This window comes from Engraulis encrasicolus, chromosome 16 (assembly GCF_034702125.1).
Source record: "Engraulis encrasicolus isolate BLACKSEA-1 chromosome 16, IST_EnEncr_1.0, whole genome shotgun sequence".
In the NCBI taxonomy this organism is placed as follows: Eukaryota; Metazoa; Chordata; class Actinopteri; order Clupeiformes; family Engraulidae; genus Engraulis; species Engraulis encrasicolus.
The window spans coordinates 5372296-5396564 of NC_085872.1; the positions used below are offsets into that span (position 1 = coordinate 5372296).

General features: G+C 43.6%; 1 protein-coding gene across 2 annotated transcripts in view; it reads left to right on the plus strand.

Moving 5' to 3' along the window:
• Positions 1–73: 73 nt before the first annotated feature.
• Positions 74–24269, plus strand: part of fhip1aa (FHF complex subunit HOOK interacting protein 1Aa) — a 33898-nt gene continuing 9702 nt past the window's right edge. The window contains exons 1-3 of one of the 2 annotated variants that reach the window (XM_063218376.1): positions 74–158; positions 20107–20323; positions 23327–24025. In XM_063218376.1, the coding sequence (XP_063074446.1) occupies positions 20216–20323; positions 23327–24025 (807 nt within the window). In that variant the 5' untranslated portion in view covers positions 74–158; positions 20107–20215. Of the gene's footprint in view, positions 159–17810; positions 17974–20106; positions 20324–23326; positions 24026–24269 lie in introns of those variants that run through there. The other variant, XM_063218377.1, reaches the window with a different exon arrangement.

Consider the following 24269-nt stretch of genomic DNA (forward strand, 5'->3'; position numbering starts at 1 on the left):
TGCGGGATCCGTTCATTACGTGAATGGTTTGGGAGTTTGAAGGTGGTCTACTGAAAATATAGCCAACACTGCACGGCTATTTAAATTTCAACTCGTCAGCAACGATCAGGTGGCCTATAGCCTACTACTGGAATAGAGTTGCGACGGGCAGTACGACGGTAAGTTTAACTAGGCTACTTCAAAATACTGTTCGCATAGCCAATAGGCTATTTCCATTACCAATCCATGCTTAGATCCCAGACGGGCACTGTTTCCTCAGCGCAAAGTTGAACTTTCATTTCATTGATGGGGCATATAAATTGTAGCCTACCTTATATGTTGTTCTCCAATTGGTTTTGGTTTACACAGAAAGCTTAGACCGTCTCCACCCATTTGTTAAATAGCAATTTTTCTGATGTGACATGGATGAACGCCTGAGATTGAAGACAGTGGCATCTGTAGGCTATAACAGTAACTCCAAATGTATTCCTTCAGGGTTACTTAAGTAAATTCAACTAAATTTAGTTGGTGTTCTGCTAAGTTTGAAAACGTGTGAACGTATTAGACCTACGTTTTGATCATCTATAGTTGATTCCCTATGTTGGCCTGACTTGTTTTGAGTTTCACCATAGTGACAGAGTGACAACTACCAACTACATACAACTACAACTACCTGTCTGTGTGTGTGTGTGTGTGTGTGTGTGTGTGTGTGTGTGTGTGTGTGTGTGTGTGTGTGTGTGTGTGTGTGTGTGTGTTTTAACTGAAAACTCAACTTTTTTTAGTAGTTTTTGTAGCTACAGGTGCACTCAATACTGGATGAGTGTCATACTTCATGCTGGCTTTGAAATAAGACATAATCTGCGCCTGGCATGGCACCTTGGGTTACATCGGATATATGGCACATTATGTTACTTATCGATGTGTTCATTTAATGGTGCTGACCTGGTCCTCTTCAGAAAAAGAAAATTGTGCTTGAGGACATAAATAGCCTATAGGCTATTTTATAAGCAAGAAGCCATACATGAGGATGATGTTGTTGTTGTTTGTGAAGTAGGCTACCTGTGTCAGATGACGGGTGATTTTCAGTGTTGTACTGAGTCGTAGCTAATAACAGTGGCATGTGAATCTCTATAGTGGCTCATGAGTCATGGTGCACTTACTGTGGTGATTGTTACATGGGTGGGAGACGTGACGCCTTGTTTTTTCGTAACATTGGTTAAAAACCTACAAAACTGTTATTTTCCTTTAAAAAACAAATGTCAATGAAAGAAGATGTGGTACATTATGTTTCATATTAGTCTTAGATGAGAAGAAACATTTTTGTTAAGATTTATGTAAAGGTTTATATGTCAAATTTCCTGCGGTGTGACTGTAACATTAATGAAACAATATATAATAATATATATATAAATTAACCAACAACATTTTGAATAATGTATGAAGCATTTGGCATGATTGCATAAATCTTGACTTTAGATTAAGATATGCGAATGTGGAAAAAACTCAAGACAGTAATATTAACTACAAGTTCAATTTCTTAACACTAATTGCATCCTGTGGGGTGACATGTATGTCAATGTTTGTGAATGGGCAGCTGCAAGGCCAACTACAAGGGTCTGAAAGACTGGCTCCTAACTAGAGGTGCTTAACTCGAATCTTTGAGGCGTCCGGATTGATTGGATCATTCCAAGGAGAGTATCCGGATTACACGGATCACTCGGATCACACGGATCACTTTATTTAAAATAGGCCTAAATAAAAATAAATAATAATAATGTATTTTTTAAAACGTTTCTGCCGTTAAATAGCTATGCCTTTGTTGTTCCATTTATCAATTCATGTTGATAAATCAAAGAGTAAACTCATGCTGCGATCCGACCCACCTCTCCTCACTAAACATGCAACCACAACTCGAACAGCCTTTGGCAGCAGTGAAACGGCATGTTCCTGATTTTGCAATAAATAATGTGTGTTGTTTGTATTTAAGAAGACTAAAAGTCAAATATTTGGGAGCAGAAGTCTAGTTGAGCAGGGATAGTCAGGAGGCGAGCAGCAGATGACCACTCGCTTCCGCTGCCGAGTTGCCTTGCGACTCGCACACTCGTGGCAAAAACGAAACTTAAGCGTTGATCCGAGGGGATTCGCTGCTACCAACAACTCAGTCAGGATTCGTCTCACCGAGTCGCAGAGGGCGCCGCTGCTGAGTGACTCGGACGAGGGGAGTGACAGCAGTGGCTTTAAAGACTGTAGCCTACGCTGTAACGCAGTGAGTGATAGAGTCACGTCTGTAGACTATAATTTCCCTAAGAGTAGCCTACAGAGTGAGATGTTAAAGCGTTGGCAGAGCACTGTTAACATTTAGAAATGTAGAGCTCAACAGAGTCAGAAGCACAAACATAGGGAGCGGGGATCCGCGACTCAATTGGCCACAACAGGCTGGACGGATCAAACAGGCTCGATGAATGACGAGGCGGGAGTTGGTTCAGTTTTACTCAGTGAATGTTCGTGACTGAACAGCATACTAGGGAGATTAGAGAATGGCTGTTGTAGTCAACTAAAGAGGATATATTCCGGTTTCACAATTTCTCGCGCTGTAACTGCCATTTTGTTGACATATTAATGAAATGCCGTCTGACCCGCCTTTGGCGGATCAATGCACGACAGCCATCCGGTCTGTTCGGATGAGGTCTTTACCCGGCTCTCCAACCGGATCCTCCCGGTTTTTTATCATCTCTACTCCTAACCAGTCAGTACCTCAGTTATTGGAGAGTGCTGTGGAAGTTTAAGGTGACTCTTAACCTCTTAATATGTCTTCATATTGCAATCTTTCTGTCACGCAATGCTTGGGTTCATTTTATGGTGTCCTGTGGTGTGACTGCTCTTATAGGAGGAAAAAAAAGTTTTTTTATTAATGAAAACACATATGAAGATTAAACACAATATCATTATCAAGTTAGCATGAGCTCAGATGTCAGTCATGTATACAAAAGGATTAAAATGGCCATAATGCAGTGAATTCCCTGTGGTGTGACTCCATTTTCCTGCGGTGTGACATGCCTATGCTATGTGTTGATGCAGGACACATTTTCCCAAAAATGGCAAAAATAAGGTGAAATTCCACAGACCACTAAGTGCTTTATTTTTTTCTATTTTTTTCCAATTTTTATCCATCATTTTTTTCAGGAATTTGAAAAACTTTTTTTTTTTTTTGCGTTACGCCCTTAAACGTCAACCACCCACATACACTCACCGGCCACTTCAATAGGAACACCTCTATAATGCTGAGTTTTTGCCTTCAGAGCTGCCTGAACTGCCAGCAACAATACTCGATTAGGCTGTGGCGTTGATGTAAGGCAGGGTTGACCCATGTTTTCATGCTGTTGACGCCAAATTCTGACCATTCCACCTGAGTGTTGCAGTAGATATGAAGACTCATCAGACCAGGCAACATTTTTCCAATCTTCTAGTCTCGTTTATGGTGAGCCTGTCCAAATTGTTGCCTCATTTCCCTGTTCTTAGCTGACAGGAGTGGCACCAAATGTGGTTTTCTGCTGCTATAGCCTATTTGCCTCAAGATTTGATGTGCTGTGTAATCAGGGATTCTCTTATGCATACCTCGGTTGTAATGGGTGGTCATTTTACTTAAATGTTGCCTTTGTATCAGCTCAAACCAGTCTGGCCATTTTCCTCTGACCCCTGCCATCAGCAAGGCATTTTTGCCCACAGAATCGCTTTTTACTGCATTTTTTTTTTCTCGTACCATTCTTCGTAAACCCGAGAGATGGTTGTGTGTGAAAATCCCAGTAGATCAGTATTTTCTGAAATACTCAAATCAAGCCCTTTCGGCTTGACAGTCATGCCATGTTCAAAGTCATTTAAATAACCTTTCTTCCCCATTATGATGCTCGGTTTGAACTGCATCAGATCATCTCGACCATGTCTACATGCACAAATGCATTGAGTTGCCACCATGTGATTGCCTGATCAGAAATTTGCCTCAATGTGCAGTTGTAATAGGTGTTCTTAATGTAGTGGCCGGTGAGTGCACATTCCTGCACATTTCTGTGGACCCACCAAAGTAATGACTATAATGTCAAGTAAGTTAACTTTGACCTTGCACACAAGAGTTGGCTGAATGGGCCGAGCACATGCAATTTTGTGAATGGAATTAGTTCAGAACAAATTCAAAGAATCTTTCTGCTACAACAATCCAGACTTAATTGTGGATGACACTGGTAGCATACAGTACAGTTGTTGATGTTTTTGTTGTTTTCACCATCCTCTAATACTGTGTTCAGACAAGATGCACCATATTAGTTACAGCTGTCGTAACACTTTATATTTTACTTTCCTCTTCCATACCCATAATACTTTTTACATGTAAAAAGACAGTTTGTGAGTTTTGGGAGGCAGGACATGTAGGATCTACATATATGTAGGCCTTCTTATTAATAGGAGACTATAGAGAGATACACCAGACCTTGCGGTTTTCTTCAGCATGTATAGCAACTAGGGCTGGGCAATATGACAAAAATGTGATATCACGATTTTTTTTAACATAAAATTTCGATTTCTATTTTTATTTTATCACGACCTTCCATCAGAAAAATAATAACAACAAAAAACAACTTTCATATGCAATGTGAAATTTGTATTTAATAAAATAACACACTGATGACACTCATAAAGTACACAATTGGAATACAATAATGTAAAGAATAAAAGTGAAGACAACAACACAAGTAAGTAAACATTACTCTGATACTGAATAAACATCCTCACTGCAAGACGATCTACACGATTTCTCCACTTTTGCAGATTCGTACTCTATATCATGATTCACGATTTAATATCATCATATAGCCCACTGTTAATACTCATATACTGTCTTATTTTGTATTGTTTAAACTTTAAGTGGAAATCTGAAGAAGCACATTCCAGAAATGTGGTCAACTTCAGCTTTAGTGACATTTCCGGTTTATCCTCTTCTGCCACACCTGCTACACCCTTTGCAATGGCAAGTGTATGCGGTAACCACTACCTTATGTTTGGTTTTGTCAAGAGAAATAGAAACCAGACGCAGAAAAGAGTTTCTACCCTGGTGATTGGAGTTCAGAGTGCCACATTTCTGCCTCTTAGTGTCAAGATAGAACACATGCAATTGAGTCATCATGCTCTGAAGAGTTTTATGAAACTCCTGGTGTCATAGGGATGACACTGCATAGTACTGTTATTTTTTTTGGACATTATGTGGCAATGTTGTGTGATTTATACAATACTTTGGTTCCCATAGTTTTTGGCACACCATGTAGCCTGATCACCTCAGCTCTGTCCCGTGTTTGGGATTAAATCTACCTTCAATGACTTCTAAGCATTCTTCATGGCAGCCGCAGTGAGCCCCCAGAGCCTGGGTGTATTATTGCCCCTTATAATATAATCCTAAAATGGTTATGAAGTCTAGCCGTGTAATAAAATTCGAACTCAAGAATGTCCCTCTACATATTTGTGTGTTGATGTTCATGCATGATTTAAAAATGTCTTTATCAAAGTACAAAGCAGCTTTTGATTCCACATGCCCAGATTACTATAAACTGATTGTAATTGTACTCAAAACCAAATGGAAACACACACCCTTCTCCAAGTGTCATTGTAGCATGCATCTTTTCTTCTTGCATGGCTACACACCACCTTTACCTCTCATCTTTGAGGTTCACAATAGTTTTTTTTTTCACTGCTCATGCATAGGTGATCAGTCTTTTTCATCTGTTTTTGTTGTGTTGAGGCGGCGTAACAGAGGAAGCAGTGATTACTCTCTCAGATCACTCCCACACAGACCCTCATGCCAGGGGACTCTATTGTGTGAGAGCCCTCTGCTCACTGCCGTCTCTGTGCGGAATCAAAAAAGAAGCTGCAAGCAATCTTTTTCATGTTTTGCACACCTGACCAAGTGACATCATCCTGTGAGGAATTGCTACGATGTAGATGGTGTAGATAAGAGGAAAGAAGGACAAATAACGTGGATCATATTTGCTGTGCTTCTGTGCTCTCATCTGTTGGGTGTTCTCCCATGTGGGGTCTGTGTGTCATCTCCATCTCATCTCCGCATTCCTGCCAACGTGAGGTATGGTGATAAGCCATAATGCCTCCTGCAGTGTGTAGGCTGCAAGCCAAGCGTTACAGTCCACATAGTCTGAAATCATGGCAGCCAAAAATAGTGGCGCTGGTTTATACCCATGCTTACCCGTCTGTTATGCCTTACTAGCAGCACTGCATTGCTCATAACAATAGTAGGAGGAAAGGTATTGCCCATGACCTAAATGTTATCGGTTTGTTTGATTGCACTGTGTTTCTTTCTGTGACTGAAAGAGTACCTCATTAAGAACCCTTATCAGCAAGGCTGTAAGGCAGGAGTATAAAACGGCATAGGCTAAACATTTTTTCTGCTCTCAAGAATTACAGAGATCCAGAGACCTTCACAGCCTCATCGCTAGCAACAGCCGTGCTTATCAGAGACTGGCAGGATGCCGTCATTGTTGTTGTTGCCATTGTTGAACAACCATAAAAGGGTGGTTGACGTTTAAGGGCGTAACGCAAAAAAAAAAAAAAGTTTTTCAAATTCCTTAAAAAAATGATGGATAAAAATTGGAAAAAAAATAGAAAAAAATAAAGCACTTAGTGGTCTGTGGAATTTCACCTTATTTTTGCCATTTTTGGGAAAATGTGTCCTGCATCAACACATAGCATAGGCATGTCACACCGCAGGAAAATGTAGTCACACCACAGGGAATTCACTGCATTATGGCCATTTAATCCTTTTGTATACATGACTGACATCTGAGCTCATGCTAACTTGATAATGATATTGTGTTTAATCTTAATATGCGTTTTCATTAATAAAAAACATTTTTTCCTCCTATAAGAGCAGTCACACCACAGGACACCATAAAATGAACCTAAGCATTGCGTGACAGAAAGATTGCAATATGAACACATATTAAGAGGTTAAGAGTCACCTTAAACTTCCACAGCACTCTCCAATAACTGAGGTACTGACTGGTTAGGAGCCAGTCTTTAAGACCCTTATAGTTGGCCTTGCAGCTGCCCATTCACAAACATTGACATACATGTCACCCCACAGGACGCAATTTGTGTTACGAAATTTAACTTGTAGTTAATATTACTGTCTTGAGTTTTTTCCACATTCACATATCTTAATCTAAAGTTAAGATTTATGCAATCATGCCAAATGATTCATACATTATTCAAAATATTGTTGGTTAATTTATATATATATTATATATAAAGGTTTCATTAATGTTACAGTCACACCGCAGGATATTTGACATATAAACCTTTACATAAATCTTAACAAAAATGTTTCTTCTCATCTAAGACTAATATGAAACATCTTCTTTCATTGACATTTGTTTTTTAAAGGAAAATAACAGTTTTGTAGGTTTTTAACCAATGTTACGAAAAAACAAGGCGTCACGTCTCCCACCCAAAACACAATCTTTGAACTGAGATCAGCACGAGCACAGGCCCCAATTCTGATGTACTGTGTCTGATGGCAGAGAATGCTATCTGTTTCTGTAGACTACATGGTTCACCTCAAACCAGTTGTCATATATTTCATCTTGCATGGTACTGTAATTATTATGATTTCCACCAAGGAGGTTACACTTTTGGTCCCGTTGGTTTGTTTCTTTGTCTGTCAGCAGCATAACTCAAGAAGTTACGAATGGATTTTGATGACATTTTGTGGCGTTGTTGGAAATGACAAAAGGAACAAGTGATTTAAATGTCATTGGTGATCCGGATCACAATCCGGATCCAGGATTTTTTAAAAAAGATTCTTCACGATGGCGGGATAGGCGAATTTTGACATTGCAGCTTCTAACTCCACAAAAAAAGGCAGAAAGACTTGAAAAACTTAGGGTGTAACAGTCAAAAGTTTGTAAGTGATATTATAGTATAGGCATAGGATTCCACAGCGTATAGATTATGAGTTATGGCGTCAGTGTGCCTGGCCTTGCCATGGCCTTGACGAAGGTTTGCCCTCTACGAGTGCTTCTAGTTATATTCTTGCCTGTCTGTGCGCTGGTACTTAGTGTTCTGGTGTAAAGTTTGGGAAGGATGTGATGTTGGCTTGTGTTTCCATGGTCTTCTGGGTGTTAGGTCTGCATGGTCTTAGCTGTTTACACTTCCTTGGTTACAAAATAACAGTCACCCCTCCCCATGGGCTCAGCACTGGTAGGCTACTTTAATCAGGCTTCTTGCCTCAGTACTCTGTTTGAACATGTAAATTAACCTTCGGCAGGGTGCACGCCTGCTGAATGCTGCACATGGCTCAGGGGAGAGTCACATGTTCAGCTCAGCCTTCACAAACAGGTGCTGGGCCCAGCAGTGTGTCAGCATGTCAACCAGACAAGTTTAATCTTGCTCTATTATACCAATTTCTGATAGCTGATAAGGTCAACAGAAACAACCTCTCTGTAGGGATGCAAATTATCGATTAATTCATTAATCATTAGTTGATAGCCTTATGGATCGACTTACGATTAATTGATAAGCGACGTTTTTCCATCGAAATCTTAAAAAAAACCTACTAAATCTAAAAATTTTAATTAAAAATTGAGATAAAATGCCACATTTAAATTAATTCTATTTCAATTCTTTAATCCAAAGGTGATTTAAATATTCCCACTATTCCCACCCCTCTTCACACACACTCTTCACATGCCCATTTCACCTGGGTCTCTTGTCAGTTGAATTGTCGATTAATTGTGATTAATGTTTTTTAATCGATTAATGCATTGATCGATTAAAGTCGATTAATTGATTAATCGTTTGCATCCCTACCTCTCAGTGATACCAGGCTGTTCGACATTTAAGTTAGAAGCATTTTCAGTAATGTATGAATTCACAGGAGTCCAGGTGTTGTTGAAGGTATACACGGTACATGATTTCTCCTTTGTAAACAATCCTTGGCTGCGTGAGCCTTGCTCTTCGGCTCTGGCTGCGCACTGTTCAGCCTTTGATTGTTGGTAACTGCTGTCACTCAAAAAATGCGCTTACATGATTGGCGGCTCAGCATCTTGCCCCTCCTCACATTGTGAATGTTTGTAAAGGGTCATTCCATGTCAATTCACACGCCTTCCCCACATGACCCTCTCCGATTTACCCGATATCTCACATACAGGTACCTTTTGATGTCAATTGAAAGAATACCAAGTATTAGCACCCTACGTCCAACAGTTGCGGAGATGAAGCCCTCCAAAGTTGGGGTGCCATGCCCACTTTTCAAGCCTGTGAATTGCATACAAAATTTACAAGCAGATTTTGACACCTCTGGTTTTAGTTTGAAGGAAGATACAGGCCTAAAAATCACCATGGCCCCTCAATATGACCCTGTCTACCAGATGAAGTACTTACAAATAGCATGCCTTGGTTATTTTTGGCTATATTAAGCCTTAAAAACTGAATTTGTGAAAAGCGTGATGAAGAGTCTTGCCATTTTGGGGTTCCAGATCTTGGAAACTATGTATGCTTTGGGAGTTATAATTGATTTTCCATCATATTTGGGAACTGTACAGTGTATTCCAAAAAAAGAAGAGCACTCCGACTTTTAATGATGGAATGGGAGGGACTCAAAAACAGCTTTTGGACAAAATGACCTTACGGTACCCTCTACTTCAGGCCTTAAATTAACCATGTGGGCACTTGATGACTGGAACGCCCTTTTAACCCCATGTACAGTAGCACTGTATCAAACATTCAAGCTTGGAAAAACTTTGTTTTTCAAAGTTCTTCATATTAATCTTGGCCTTGAAATTATATGTATTTGTCTATGTCTCATCACAGTGTCTGTTTTCTCTGCCGCCATCTGCTGGTCAAAAAACGCAACAACAGTGTAATGTAAGAAAACAAAAGGGGCTGGAAAATCTTGCCCATAAGTTACCAATAAAGTAGCCTAGAAGCCTAGACGCCCCGAGGGGTTAAGCTCGCTAGGCTACCAATAAATATGATTTTTAACGAGCAATAAATTCTCAATCATGATTACATTTCTACCAGGACACCCCCACCCCCATGTGTGGTAGAAATGTAGTGCAGGGTGAGGCCATCTTGGCACTGGCATCATGATTGAGCATTAAGCAGTCACACTTAAGAAGTTATTTAAACTATATTCATCATGCTTGTTAAAATCATAATTAGTATATAGCAATATACGGTATAATAATTACAGCGCTTTATTGCTAAATTATGGGCAAGATTTTCCAGCCCTTGTTGTTTTCTTACATTACGCTGTTGTTACTTTTTTAGACCAGCAGATGGCAGCAGACAAAATAGACACTGTGATGAGATATAGAGAAAAACATATACTTTGAAGGCCAAGATTAATATGAAGAACTTTGAAAAACAACGTTTTTCCAAGCTTGAATGTTTGATACAGTGCTACTGTACATGGGGTTAAAAGGGCGTTCCAGTTATCAAGTGCCCACATGGTTAATTTGAGGCCTGAAGTAGAGGGTACCGTAAGGTCATTTTGTCCCAAAGCTGTTTTCGAGTCCCTCCTATTTTATCTTTTAAAGTCTGAGCGCCCTACATTTTTTGGAATACACTGTACAGTTCCCAAAATATGGTGGAAAAATCAATTATAACTCCCAAAGCATACATAGTTTCCAAGATCTGGAACCCCAAAATGGCAAGAATCTTCATCACGCTTTTCACAAATTCAGTTTTTAAGGCTTAATATAGCCAAAAATAATAAAGGCATGCTATTTTTAAGTACATCATCTGGTAGACAGGGTCATATTGAGGGGCCATGGTGATTTTTAGGCCTGTATCTTCCTTCAAACTAAAACCAGAGGTGTCAAAATCTGCTTGTAAATTTTGTATGCAATTCACAGGCTTAAAAAGTGGGCATGGCACCCCAACTTTGGAGGGCTTCATCTCCGCAACCGTTGGACGTAGGGTGCTAATACTTGGTATTCTTTCAATTGACATCAAAAGGTACCTGTATGAGAGATATCGGGTAAATCGGAGAGAGTCACCTGGGGAGATTCTAGGGAATCATGTGAATTGACATGGAATGACCCTAAAGGGAAAACCCATCTATACATAAAACATCCCATTTTTAACAACCATACGCATGAACGGTCATCCAGTTACTTTGCTCGTGAATGTGCGTTAGGCCTACACCCCTTTTTGGGGGAAAACAAACCGAACGTCTCATTAACTTACATGCTACATCGGCTAGCCTAAATGAACACAGTCCATGCTCCAGCCACGGCTGTTTGGCTATATTATTTGAACAGCCGGCAACACAACACGTTTTCGGGATTTTGAACGTGAGCAATGCTAGTGTAGCCTACAGGTCCGTCTATTTTTTCCCAACCAATTAAGTTGCATTGGCTTTCCCCCAAATGTTCCCCCCCCCCAAAAAAAAGATGTAACACACATGGCACACATCATGCCGTTCATGCGTATACACCTGTAGCAGTGGTAGTGGTGGGATTGCATCCACAGGTGTCAGCTGTGGAGGAGTGGGTGGCTGTGACTGTGAGTCCTGCTGTCTGTGTCTTTGGTAAGGGCTCTGCGCTCCCCGAGGCTATAAATAGTGAGTGGTAATCTGGTCCTCTAGACTGACTCCCACCTGTAAATATTTCAGTAGTGGCTGACATGACAGTCATCCGCTTTCTTTTGATTCCAGGACTCTCAATCTTCCCACGCATTGCCATTATATCATTGTGTGCGTGCGTGCGTGCGTGTGTGTGTTTGTGTGTGTGTGTGTGTGTGTGTGTGTGTGTGTGTGTGTGTGTGTGTGTGTGTGTGTGTGTGTGTGTGTGTGCATAGCTGTCTACATGGAAGTAAAACAAACAAACAGAAACGAGTAACTGAGCTTTTTCTTGAACTTAAAGGGGTATGCCACTATTTTGGGGCTTAATACAGTTAAAATCGTTAGCCAGGGTTTATAAAGGTGGTAAAGTGTCTTATTTTTCATGTAAGCCGTTGTCTTGCTTTAAGACAAGTTAAAAGAGGGAGCATGTCGCTACGCTAGTGAAAGTCAATGGATCCGTGTCGCATGCTACAATACTACACGGATTAATTGACTTTCACTAGCTTAGCGACATATTCCCTCTTTTAACTTGTCTTAAAGCAAGACAACGCTTGCTTTAAGACAACATGAAAAATAAGACACTTTACCACCTTTATAAACCCCAGCCAACGATTTTAACTGTATCAAGCCCCAAAATAGTGGCATACCCCTTTAAATACAAATTATTGATACACAAGGGGCAAAGTGCAGAATATACACTATTCTGATATGTCATACCATAGAATAAGCTACTTGCCAAATTGGCTAGTGACACTGAAATTGTTACCAGCCACAGCCAAGTTTTACCAGCATTTGGCTGGTTGGCAGGTGCCAGTGTCAAGCCCTGGTGTGTGTGTGTGTGTGTGTGTGTGTGTGTGTGTGTGTGTGTGTGTGTGTGTGTGTGTGTGTGTGTGTGTGTGTGTGTGTGTGTGTGTGTGTGTGTGTTCACGCGCGTGCGTGCATGCTCTTTGCCAAATTTTCAGAATGTATTGCAATGTAATTGATTGAAACAAAGCAAACCATAAACCATTAGTGAAAGGAAGAATGTGTACCTGTTTCTTGCTGTGTAAAAATGTAAAGACCTGTGGCAAATGAACATGCCTTAGCTCTAAGGGAGTTGTAAGCGCAGAGTTTAAATACAAAATCATTGTGAATACTGATATCATTAGCAAGCACTTTCACTGGCAGCAGTTTGGGGAACAATGTGTTCAGGGCTTGTCTGGTTTTACCCAATACAAAATCATTCCTAACAATAACCTAAGAATGTGCTCCCAGGGAGAGACTAACTGTAGGTAAAAACCAATGGTCTGCTGAGTAGGCACAGTACAGACGCTGGGTATGTGGTTGTGTTTTCAGCTGGTGTAAAGCAAGCAGCACAAGTTTCAGCAGTCCTCCCAGGCAGGTGTGGTAGCCGTGTCAGCCAGGCCTCGCCCTGCCGTTTTAAATCTCCTGGGAGACGACAGCAGTCACCAGCACTAGGTGTGGAGCAGAAAATGGGTGTGGAATATCTCTCTCTCTCTCTCTCTCTCACTCACTCACTCACTCACGCTCTCACTCACTCACTCTCTCACTCACTCTTTCTCTCTCTCACTCACTCACTCACTCACTCACTCACGCTCTCTCTCTCTCTCTCTCTCTCTGTCTGTCTCTCTCTCTCTCTCTCTCTCTCATTTTCTCTCTCTCCTCTTGCTCTCTCTCTCTCTCTCTCTCTCTCTCTCTCTTTCTTGAACACACACACACATACACGCACGCACGCATGCACACGCACACACACACATGTATGCAGACACACATACATTCTGCCTTAATCTATAAGCTCTATGACAGTGGTACTCAAACTTTTTGTTTGAAGTACCACCTGGGAAAATATTGAGCTCTCCGAGTACCACCTTGACTATCAACATTAGAATATCGCGGGAAAGTCCTTCCATATTCACTTTTGCTAGTCAATACAGGAGAGGTTCATAATGGCTCATAACAGCTCCTGTCACATTCAGTGCGAGTTCGTTTTTAAATGTCTGGCTTGCCTAGTATTATTTCTGCATTATGTTTTCAGATTCTTACAATTCAACCAAAGACACATTTTCAACTGCAACAACTTGATCAGCTTTCAAATCAATGCACAAAAATAATTCTTCCAAGTACCACTAGAGATTTCTCAAGTACCACCAGTGGTATGCGTACCACAGTTTGAGCACCACTGCTCTATGACATTATGCTGGTTCCAAACCCCCTCTCAGCTATTGTTGCGGTTGCCCCTTTTGAAGTTGACTGTGAGCTTGTCTTTAGTGTGGGTCTTTTCTAGAGTATGTCACATGAGCTCCCTGCTGTAGGCTATGGGATTTGAACAGGTGCCTTTTTGAAGTGGGGAAGGTCCACAATGTTCTCTGGTGTGCCCTTAATATCAGGGCTCTTTTTTAAATAGCCAGGCCTGTGGCTGTTCTGTCATAAGCCAGGACCTAAATTACATGCAGAATTGAATTTCAGTGATATTGGATCGGATATTCATTGCCGGTGTGTTAGATGCCAGCAAAAGAATATCCATAGCTTTTATGAAAGCCACCCGGAGGAAAGAATCACTTGTGTTTTGTCCTGTTTGATAGAAAGTTGTCTCTTACATTGTTGTGTCTAATGATTTGACGCATGTAGTTTAATTCTACAATTATGCTTACTTGCCCTGAAGATCGGCATAAACAAACAGTGTGCCAATTTTAGTGTGGAAACACAATTTTAGAAATTGTACAATGCTTGAATATGTATTATGATGAGCCACTTCCTCACAAAGCAGGTGATCAAAGCAATAACAGAAAGGTGTATCGGAGGCCATTTTTCTGTGACAGATTTTCACTCACTGCTCTGGGTTTGTGTGCTTTTCATGTCTTGCCTGCTTTTACTGTTACCATAACGTATTTCACAGTAACTCTGTAGCAAAGACAGAAGCTGTTGTAAAATATTTAAGGGAACAGCACTACTAACATTATGCCTGCCTTAGGTTCAGCCTTCACTTAACATTTTATGTTCCTGTGAAATGATTTTTTTTCCAGCAGTCAGCTCTCTTGTTCTCTCTCTCTCTCTCTCTCTCTCTCTCTCTCTCTCTCTCTCTCTCTCTCTCTCTCTCTCTCTCTCTCTCTCTCTCTCTCTCTCAGCACGCTCTCATGCCATGTAGAGCACTCCACAGTACACTGCCACATGCCTGAATGAAATGAGTTTGTCCATTCAGTGAGGAATGTGCAACCCCCTCTGACCACCCCATCACAGTCACGTGTGCACACACACACACGCGCGTTCCACGTGAATCCACTGCACTATACACAGAATTTTGTAAGAGTCTTCCCTCTCAAACTGCTGCCGTGCTAGCGCATGGATGTGAATGTGTGTGTGTGGGTTGGTGCACCCACGCTGCTGCTACTGTGCAGGCACGTGTGTGTGCGTGTGCGTGTGCATGGGTGGGAGTGGGTGTGCATGCGTGTGCGTGTGTGTGTACGTGTGCATGTTTGTGTGTGCGTGTGCGTGCGCGTGTGCGTGCACGTGCACGTGCATGCGTGTCAGAGGAAGACACAGGAAGTTCTAATTAAGAGGCTGGCTCTGGGTGTTGCTGATGAGGTGCTTGTAGATGAGGCCGATATCTCCACGGGGGGTTCTTTTCACTCTCTGTTGGAACATGCGAAAGATTGATCTTTCCTTTTAGAAGGGCGAGCTGGCTCTTGATCAGTGGGGCCCTCAAAGCATTTCATCTCTCTCATGTTCCTGTTTACATCTCAACTCTCTATGCTGTACAGCAATCCAGTGCACTGCATTTGCATCTGCAGGTGGCTTTGAGTTCACTCACACCAGGGATCTCTTTCCCGTATTTTGTTTATGCAATGCTTGTTTGGCTTTCCCCCCCTCATCTCCATGTTTATCTGTTACTAGATCTTCAGTGCACTCTGCACATTATCATAATTAACATAATCACTTAATTTGATAATTACAGGTAAGTGGCATACAGGCTACTTGGGAGCCAAGTGTCTGATAAGGAGGCCCCTGCTGTGTTTCCTGGAAACATTCACACACAGAGAAGAACACACACACACACACACAGTCTGCACTGGCCGACTCGGAGATCCTGTGGAATCTAGTGGGCTTCGTCTTCATAGGCGGTCTGTGCTGAGTCGCTGTCCTAGTTCAGCTGTGTGACACACGCGGCCCTCGCTGGTTTATTTCGGGGATGTAGAGCATCATCTTCATGCTGCCTCTACTCCCCGCCCTCTCTCCCTGTGTGTGTGTGTGTGTGTGTGTGCGCGCGTGTGTGTGGGTGTGTCTGCGTGTGTGTGCGCGTGCGTGCGTGTGTGCGTGTGTGCGTGCGTGTGTGCGTGCGCGTGCATGTGTGTGTGCGTGTGTGTGTGTGTGTGTGTATGTCCTGAGGGGATCGAGCATGGCCTCCAATAACTGCTGCAGAATGAGCGGAGTGCACCTCTCATTTGGGTCAGCTTTCTCCAATACAGTGCAGCCAACCGAATCCATGCACCGTGGCTTTAACCCACACAGCGTGATACAGTGCAGTACTGTAGTAGTGCATTGGTGAAGAACTGAGGGTCTTTTACAGTCCTGGGGTGAATTTCTCAAAGCCAAAGTTGCTTACTATATTAGCTACTTTGTTGTTTTCAATGCATTTTCCCATTGGCAACTACCCAAGTTGTTAACAGGCTAACAGCTTCTCTTTTGAGAAACTCGCCCCTGGTATGTCACCTGTCATTATAGTTAGCCCTCGTTTATTATCAATGATTCTTTGTGGTAAAGAAAATGCATGTTGTGAAACTCACCCCCTCCCTCGTAGGAATGCATTGTTATTGCAGTGGAGTGTTTGATTCCAGGGGAGGAGGTGCAGTTCGATTTTATAACCTCCTGCTTTCAGGCGAGGCATACCACACAGGCAGAACTCTCTAATTGAGCTGAGCAGAAGATCCTATCCTGAGCCCGGCTGCATTTTACTAAAGCACAGATGGACACCCATCCGTTGTTGGTGTATTGTAGACGGGCTTGAGTTAATCAGAGCTGAAGAGTGGGTGTAATCCCCAGGCCCTTTGTGCGAGTGACCCCATAACCAACACACTCGGTGTGCTTTGGAAATCTCTCTGACTGCCCTTGAAAAGCCAGATTAGCCCCGAATTAAGAGTTTTTTTAGGGATCTGACAATCAAACTAAGACCATTTATACACAGATCTGGGTCATCTTAATGTACCTGTATGTAAAATGTTTGAAACGGTCGGCATTTCAGGGCAAGTATTACCGATGTGTTAATAATACAGCTGTAATGGTGCATTACAATATCTCTTTCATGAGGAACACACTATTATAGTGTATCGCAAAAAAAAACTGTGTGTTCGTGCGCGTTCCTGTGCGCGTTCCTGTGCGCGTGCGTGTGTGTGATGACTAAAGAGCCCATCATGATCATGAATGCTGTCGAAATCTCAGTCACAGGCCTCCTGTTTCCCCCAGTGCCTCTTCTGAGTGGCGTTAATGCAGCTGGACCCCCTGTGTGGGGGCAGATCTGGGGTGAGCGACGGCTGTTTTAGCCCCCGGGTGTGAGGGTGAGGGGCAGAGGGGTGTGTTTGTCCAACAGTTGCCCAGACGAGGCACTGCTGCTGCTGCTGCTGTTGACTGTGTTTCCTTAAGCCCATGTTTCATGGGGCGGTGTGGGCTGGGAGGAACAGATGACACAGTGGGAGATGATGGGATGGGTTGTGTCATGAATGAATGAAACTGTTGGTCTGGTTCATAATGGCTGTTTGTCCCACAGCATGGGGGCCCTGGCTTGCCACTTCTGTTCAGGGTCATTGTCTCATGCTGACTGGGATTGGCTGGCTGGCGTCTGCTGCTAGCTACTAGTAGGAAGAGATTTACTCTCCTATAATTCCACGAGCCACTCGATTACTTTTCCCTGTGTCATGCTTTCCCTTTTCCATCTGTGTCCTCCATGTCCTGCGCTCCACTTCTTCCTCTCCTCTATGTCTACATTCTTAAATGCTGGCTCACATTTACTGTCACTTCCTCTCGCCTTCGTCTTTCTTACACACACACACACACGCACGCGCACACACACACACACACACACACACACACACACACACACACACACACACACACACACACACACACACACACACACACACACACACGCACACACGCACATTCCTCCCCTCCCTCCTCCTCTTCCTCCCCCTCCACACTCTAACATCAACCACATCATGGTTAGAGCAGCTCAGCGCTACAGTGCTGTAGCTTACCGCAGCAGTCTTGGAGCCTTTCTGTTTTGCTGCTGCCATGTATAATTTCTGTCTGAACATTCAGAACTTGCTGCTCTTGCACTAGAAACTACTATATCACAAACAAGAGGCCACAATGGTCTGAGTGAGGTAGGTGGAATTCTGATTCTGTTTCTTGCGTGTGTGGAGCAGTGGCTCTACATTCTCAGTCCTCCTTCAGCTCTGGCATTCTGGGGTCTAAGTAGAAGCAGATGGGATTTACTCTGATATTCCAAGTATTTCTCTCGTGCCTTGTCAATGTCATGAGTGTTGTGGGGTAGGTGGCTAACTATAAACGGCGCTATCAAAGTGAGCTTTTCTTTTTTAAATATGTCACAGCTCTGATGCTCATTAGAGGCATCCAACTGGTCATTTGGAGTTGTCTGGACCTGAATAATTGTCAGTCGCCCGCTCTCTCGCACGGGTGACACAGAGGTCAAATATTTAAAGGCAAACACACACAGAAAGTAATAACTGAACTGTAAGTATACAACTACAACAGGTATTTTCCCTGGATATTTCAGTAAACAGAGAGCTGTTTAAATGCTGGTTTAGACTTTGTAAACAGTTCAGATGGTTGCCATGAGCCTGGGTTGCTAGTGGTGAGTTGTGTCTTCATGTGAGGGCTGCTGTAGAGCAAGGCGTTATTCTAGGAGCAACAGGACGCCACGGGGTGGGTGCCCTCAGAGGAAAGGCTGTCTGCCAGGGCTGACTATCTGCACTTCCCCAGTTATTTACACTCGGGCAGATATGAATTGAATCCGGCAGGATCATGGCTGCTCCCTCTCCGGTGTTTGTTTACTGTATACACTGTCTGTTGCTGACATACTGAACTGTCCAACAAGTCCCCCACCTCCAATTCTTGTTCTGTAACATTGTTTTTAAGGGTAGCCACATGTTTACATCATGTATATCTTGTGCTGACATGATACATGATTACTGACTCTCACTGGTCACTGAATGAAAGGCTAGTAAACATATAGTAAAAGGCTAGTAAACAACAGTAGCGCATCTGTGTAACTGGTCATGTTTACTTGCACCAAAGCATTGATTTACCGTCAAGCTCCCACTTTTAATCGCCAGCTGGCTTTGCATCAGGCCAAGACCTTTCTCTGTGTGCTCTGGAAGGTTCTGTGCTAGAGCTGGAGTGGCTGCAGCCTTGCTCAGGCATTCCTGCACCCAGTGAACTGGAACACTCCGTGCGCTGTCTTTGGCCAGAACTGCCACCGCCGGGGCTCACACAGCATTGTGGTCTTGCGGAGGACTAGCCCTTTCCTCTCTGGGGAGCGGGGCTGTCCACTCTGGCTCTGCTGTGCTGGCTCATTAGTTTAACGGCCAACATGTGAGGCCGTGAAGAGAGCCGAGTGCTTGGGCAGTTCGTCGGTGGGAGTCGGGTGTCAGAGGCTTGACACTCTTTGGGACTCTCGTGTTTGTGGTTGTGGTTCAGAAAGGCTTGCCTCTGAGATGTCAGAGAACCTGAGATTGTTTGGCTGAACATGGCTGCTATGGTACTGTCTGCTGGAAAAGGCATAGCAGGGCGAGACTAGGGGTCGACCGATACAGGTTTTTTTAATGGCCAATGCGATACCGATTTTTGTTCATCACCCTTGGCCGATACCCGATTTCCGATACCCGATATTTGGGGCCGAAATTACAACTATTCCAGGTCTCAAATTAAAAATAAACATTCCTTTAACATTATCAAATTGAGGTAGAACTTGTAACATTTAAACACCCACTCTAACAATCAAGTAATGTCTAACAATCAAGTAATTAAAAAATAAAGTGTCTTTTAAAAAAACCCGAATGACATAAAATATTGCGTATCGGCCAAAACCTCACGTGTTACCAATACATTTTAAAAATGCAAATATCGGACCGATACCGATTTATATATCGGTCTATCCTTAGGCGAGACCATCCTTAACTTCTAGTTTTTTCTGTGAGAGGTGCAAATTTATTTGAGGAGGTTGGTGAAAAAGCAATATTCTAATTCAAAACTGCGAAATATTTATGCTGGATGTATGTTGTAATATGTGCACATAACGCTGTAGCTTAGTGTTTATTTGTATTCGCCATCTGCAGAGTTGAACTGTGTCCATGATTCATCGTACAATGATGGTGTGTGTGTGTGCATCATTGCCTGGCGTTCCACAGGCCAAACAGTGCATCCATAGGAGATGTGAGTGTGTGGGTGTTTGGGTGTTATGTATGGCTTACTCTCTCTGTCATGCTCTTCCACAGGCCCTCGGGGCTCCACAGCTTCCGTGTGGTTGCCATGGCGTCCACTGCTCACTGAGGCCCTCCTACACTACACTATGGTCTAACTCCACACGGCACGAGCACCAGCGTCATGATGGCCTCCGTGGTCGCCAGGGGGAACCAAGCCAGCCAATCAACAGTCCTTCAGGGGGTGGACCCTGAGACATGCATGATTGTGTTCAAGAACCACTGGGCACAGGTGAGCGCATTATGAATGGCCTATACATGGATTCTAAATTTTGTTTATAACCTGACTGCGCGAAACTAGCTGCGCACAACTCAACCTCTGATTGTTGGAAACCGCTGTCGGTCAAAAAATTAGCTCACGTGGTTGACTGCCAGTGTCTTGCCCCTCCTCATAACATTGTGTTGATAAACACTCAGAACCCATGTATTCTGACTGCACCCAGCACACTGAGGGAGAGATACAATTTCACTCTAGTAAAAGTGTTGGGCAAATAATTGATTGGCAATTGATTATAACCACAACTTGAAACTGAAAATCACAAAGATCCGGTTATGACATGGCATATCCCAGAAAGCAATACCACTCTTTACCAAAAAGATTGAATGTGGTCAGTTCTGTGACCATTGTTAAGTTGTGGCCATGTGACATGTGTATGCAAGGACCTACTACTCTCAGGTTAATGTACATGCTCCTCAATTATCAGTATAAAAATGTGGTCCTGGTGAAATCTGAAATGCAGTGCCCATCCTCCTAGTCCTGCATGGATAGGTTAGCTTTAGTATGTGAATTAATCACTGAACTGCTGATTAATTCAAATGGGTTGTGTGTTGTGTGCAAGGCCAGAACAGGCTGTACTGATGAGGATCTTCGGCATTCTGCAGTGATGCCATAACATTCTGTGCTATCTGACAGTCATAGCATCGGCCTCAGTCCCAACTGTTGATAAACTAATGATCCCATTTGTCAGCTGAAGTAGATGTGTGTGTGTGTGTGTGTGGGTGGGGGTTGGGACGATGAACTGTAGCCCTCCCTGAATTTGTGCCACACATGCCCCACTCACTCCCCCTGTGGGTGTTGGCAGGGAGATCTGTCCCTCCACAGCAGCTGCCCTGAACGTCACTGGTCGGCCAGTGCCCTCGAACACAACAGGCTTTGTTGGTGAACAGGAGCGCGCCGGCCACCAAGCCTGAAATTAGACTCCTGGCTGACTGATGGAGGGCAGTGAACTGTATACATGGGTTCTAAATTTTTGTTTTCCACTGACTGCGTGAAACTAGCTACGCACAACTCAACCTCTGATTGTTGGAAACCGCTGTCGGTCAAAAAATTACCTCACGTGGTTGGCTGCCAGTGTCTTGCCCCTCCTCATAACATTGGCTTTACAAACACTGCAAACCCATGTATAGCGAATTGAAAACAAATAGTTTGTCAGAAGAAATATGTCTGACGCATGAAATATTTGGTTTAGTATGTGAAGAAATGTTTCATTTATTTAAAACGCAAGATATAGTATAAAGATACATTTAAATTTGGACTCCCTGCTACAGACAAATTCAGGGGAGATGCTTTGAGAGTTTAAGTGACCACGTGAGTGACATGTCATGTGAAACCATTATGTAACTCCTTCACTCAATCAGGTTGGGTCACATGGGTCTTCAGTACGGGGCCTCAAAACTCCCACCTATGAAGCCATACGATCACATAGAGTTGTGGAACAACACCACCACACTTTATTCAGATTGTACTTATTATGTCCGCCAAGGAGGTTATGTGTTGCGTTTTTCTGTCTGTTTGTCTGCTTGTCTGTCAGCAGGATGACTCAAAAAGTTATGAACGGATTTGGATGAAACTTTGTGAAGTTGTGGAAATGACAAAAGGAACAAGTGATTCCATTTTGATGGTGGTCTGCATTGTGTGCTGTGGTGCAGAGGAAGTAAACTTCAGCTCTGTGTTATCAGAGTGATGAAGCATCAGGCGTTATCAGCCCTGCCTCTCTGTCTCTTCCTGGTCTTAGTGTCCACTGCCTTACAGACGTCCTCTAATCTGTCACCTGAATGACTGTTGCGTAGACAACCATTACCATGGTAGCAGACTGCGAGACACTGGTCTTATTGTTTTTGGTTCCATGCTTCCATAGTGGCTTTATTGGTAGATCCAGGATCCTCTCTCATTTCAGTATGAAAGGTTGAAACGGTGTTAGAAGTGGGGAAATGACTTTGTACATATAATTTCCTTAAAGCCTGTTAATGAACAGAATTTTAAACAGACAGGTCAAGACCATCTTTGATGGTTTTCCCAGAACATTTGCATTTAAAACAAAACTGCGTGCGTGTGTGCGTGTGTGCGTGTGTGTGTGTGTGTGTGTGTGTGCGTGTGTGCGTGTGCGTGTGCGTGTGCGTGTGTGCGTGTGCGTGCGTGTGCGTGCGTGTGCGTGCGTGTGCAGCTGCTAGTGTGCCATGCATGCTTGCTTGCTTGAGTGTGTGTGTGCACACTTATCAATGATTTGTCCTCTGCACCTGGCTGTTTTGCATCACCTACCCTTCTCTGTGTGAATGGTGCAATGAATGTGTCCATGTATTTTCCTACTGGACAGATTCCTTCCTGTTAAAGCCGTTTTCCGACCAGTCCAGTGTCTGACAAAGATGTACTGAGAGCGGAAGCGCGGAAGCGCTTGGTCGTAAATGGCACCATGTCTATAGAAGAATGTCAGCATATGATGACTTATCATGAGAGACTGCCACCAAAAACATTAGGTCTAACAATTTAGGTCTAGGGGTGTGATGCTCAGGAGTCCTAGGTAAAGTTGCAAGAAGGGAAAAGAGCAATTGAGAACAGAAACTGATATTGTTTTTACCACATAGTATGTCACAGGCATAGTCTCTTGATGAACATCTGTAGGCTTTGAGTTGCAGCCTGAAAATGAAAGATCCATGCAAATACACCTTGGATTGATGATAACCTTTGCGATTGTGATTATTATCATGATATGAATACAATATACTGAGCCTACCAGACCCTCTGTACAAAATGAAATTAAGTATACACCACTGTTTTTTTGGGATAGATGAATGCCTGTTCACAGCTAGCTTCACCAGTAGGCCCTTCTCTTTGCTGTCTTTTTGTTTCCCTTTCCCATAATTCAGATTGAGAAGGATGAAACCTGACAGCCCCTCAGGATGTTGTGTTATTAGCATACGTTAATAGTAGCCATTCTGTCTTCCTTTTCCTGGTCAGGTGGTGAAGATCCTGGAGAAGCATGACCCCCTGCGCAGTGGTGGCAGTGGAGCTTCAGGCCTGGGGGGGCTTGGTGTTGGCAGTGGCGGCCTGGGGGGCCTGCGCTTTGGACCCATTCCAGGCGATGAGGCCAGCGCCGTGCAGAACTACGTGGAGCACATGCTCTTCCTGCTGATGGAGGAGGAGTGCGGGCAGGAGGGCGCCATGGGCCCCATCCTGGAGTTTGTGGTCATGGAGAACGTGATGGAGCGCCTGTTCCTGTGGAGCCTGCGGCGGGAGTTCACGGACGACATGAAGCTGGAGCAGCTGAAGATGTACGAGATGCTGGTGGGCCAGGCGCGGCAGCCACTGCTGCACCACAAGCCCGTGCTGCGGCCGCTCATGATGCTGCTGTCCGCTTGCTCCTCAGACCGTGCCACGTCCTCTTCCACGCCCACCGTGGAGGCGGAGCTGGTGCTGCTGCTGCATCAGCTGTGCTGCGTCTTGGCCAAGGATCCATCGGTGCTGGAGCTCTTCTTCCATACCAGCGAGGACCAGGGTGCTGCCAACTTCCTCATCTTCTCGCTCCTGATTCCCTTCATCCACCGGGAGGGGGCGGTGGGCCAGCAGGCCCGGGACGCCCTGCTGCTCATCATGGCCCTGTCGGCTGAGAACCACGTGGTGGCCAAGCACATAGCGGAGAACACCTACTTCTGCCCGGTAACATACAGCACATTACATTACATTACCAAGCACATAGCGGAGAACACCTACTTCTGCCCGGTAACATACAGCACTGAATAGATGCACCACTCACACAGTTCAGACAACTCGACTCAGAAAGTCGAGTAAATCTTTTTCCCTCTTCCAGCCCTCATCCCTCTGCATCTCACCATTGGATACAATTACTTAGTCTTTAATTTTTAACCGATGGAAGAACCCATAGAAAAGGAATGTCTACTCA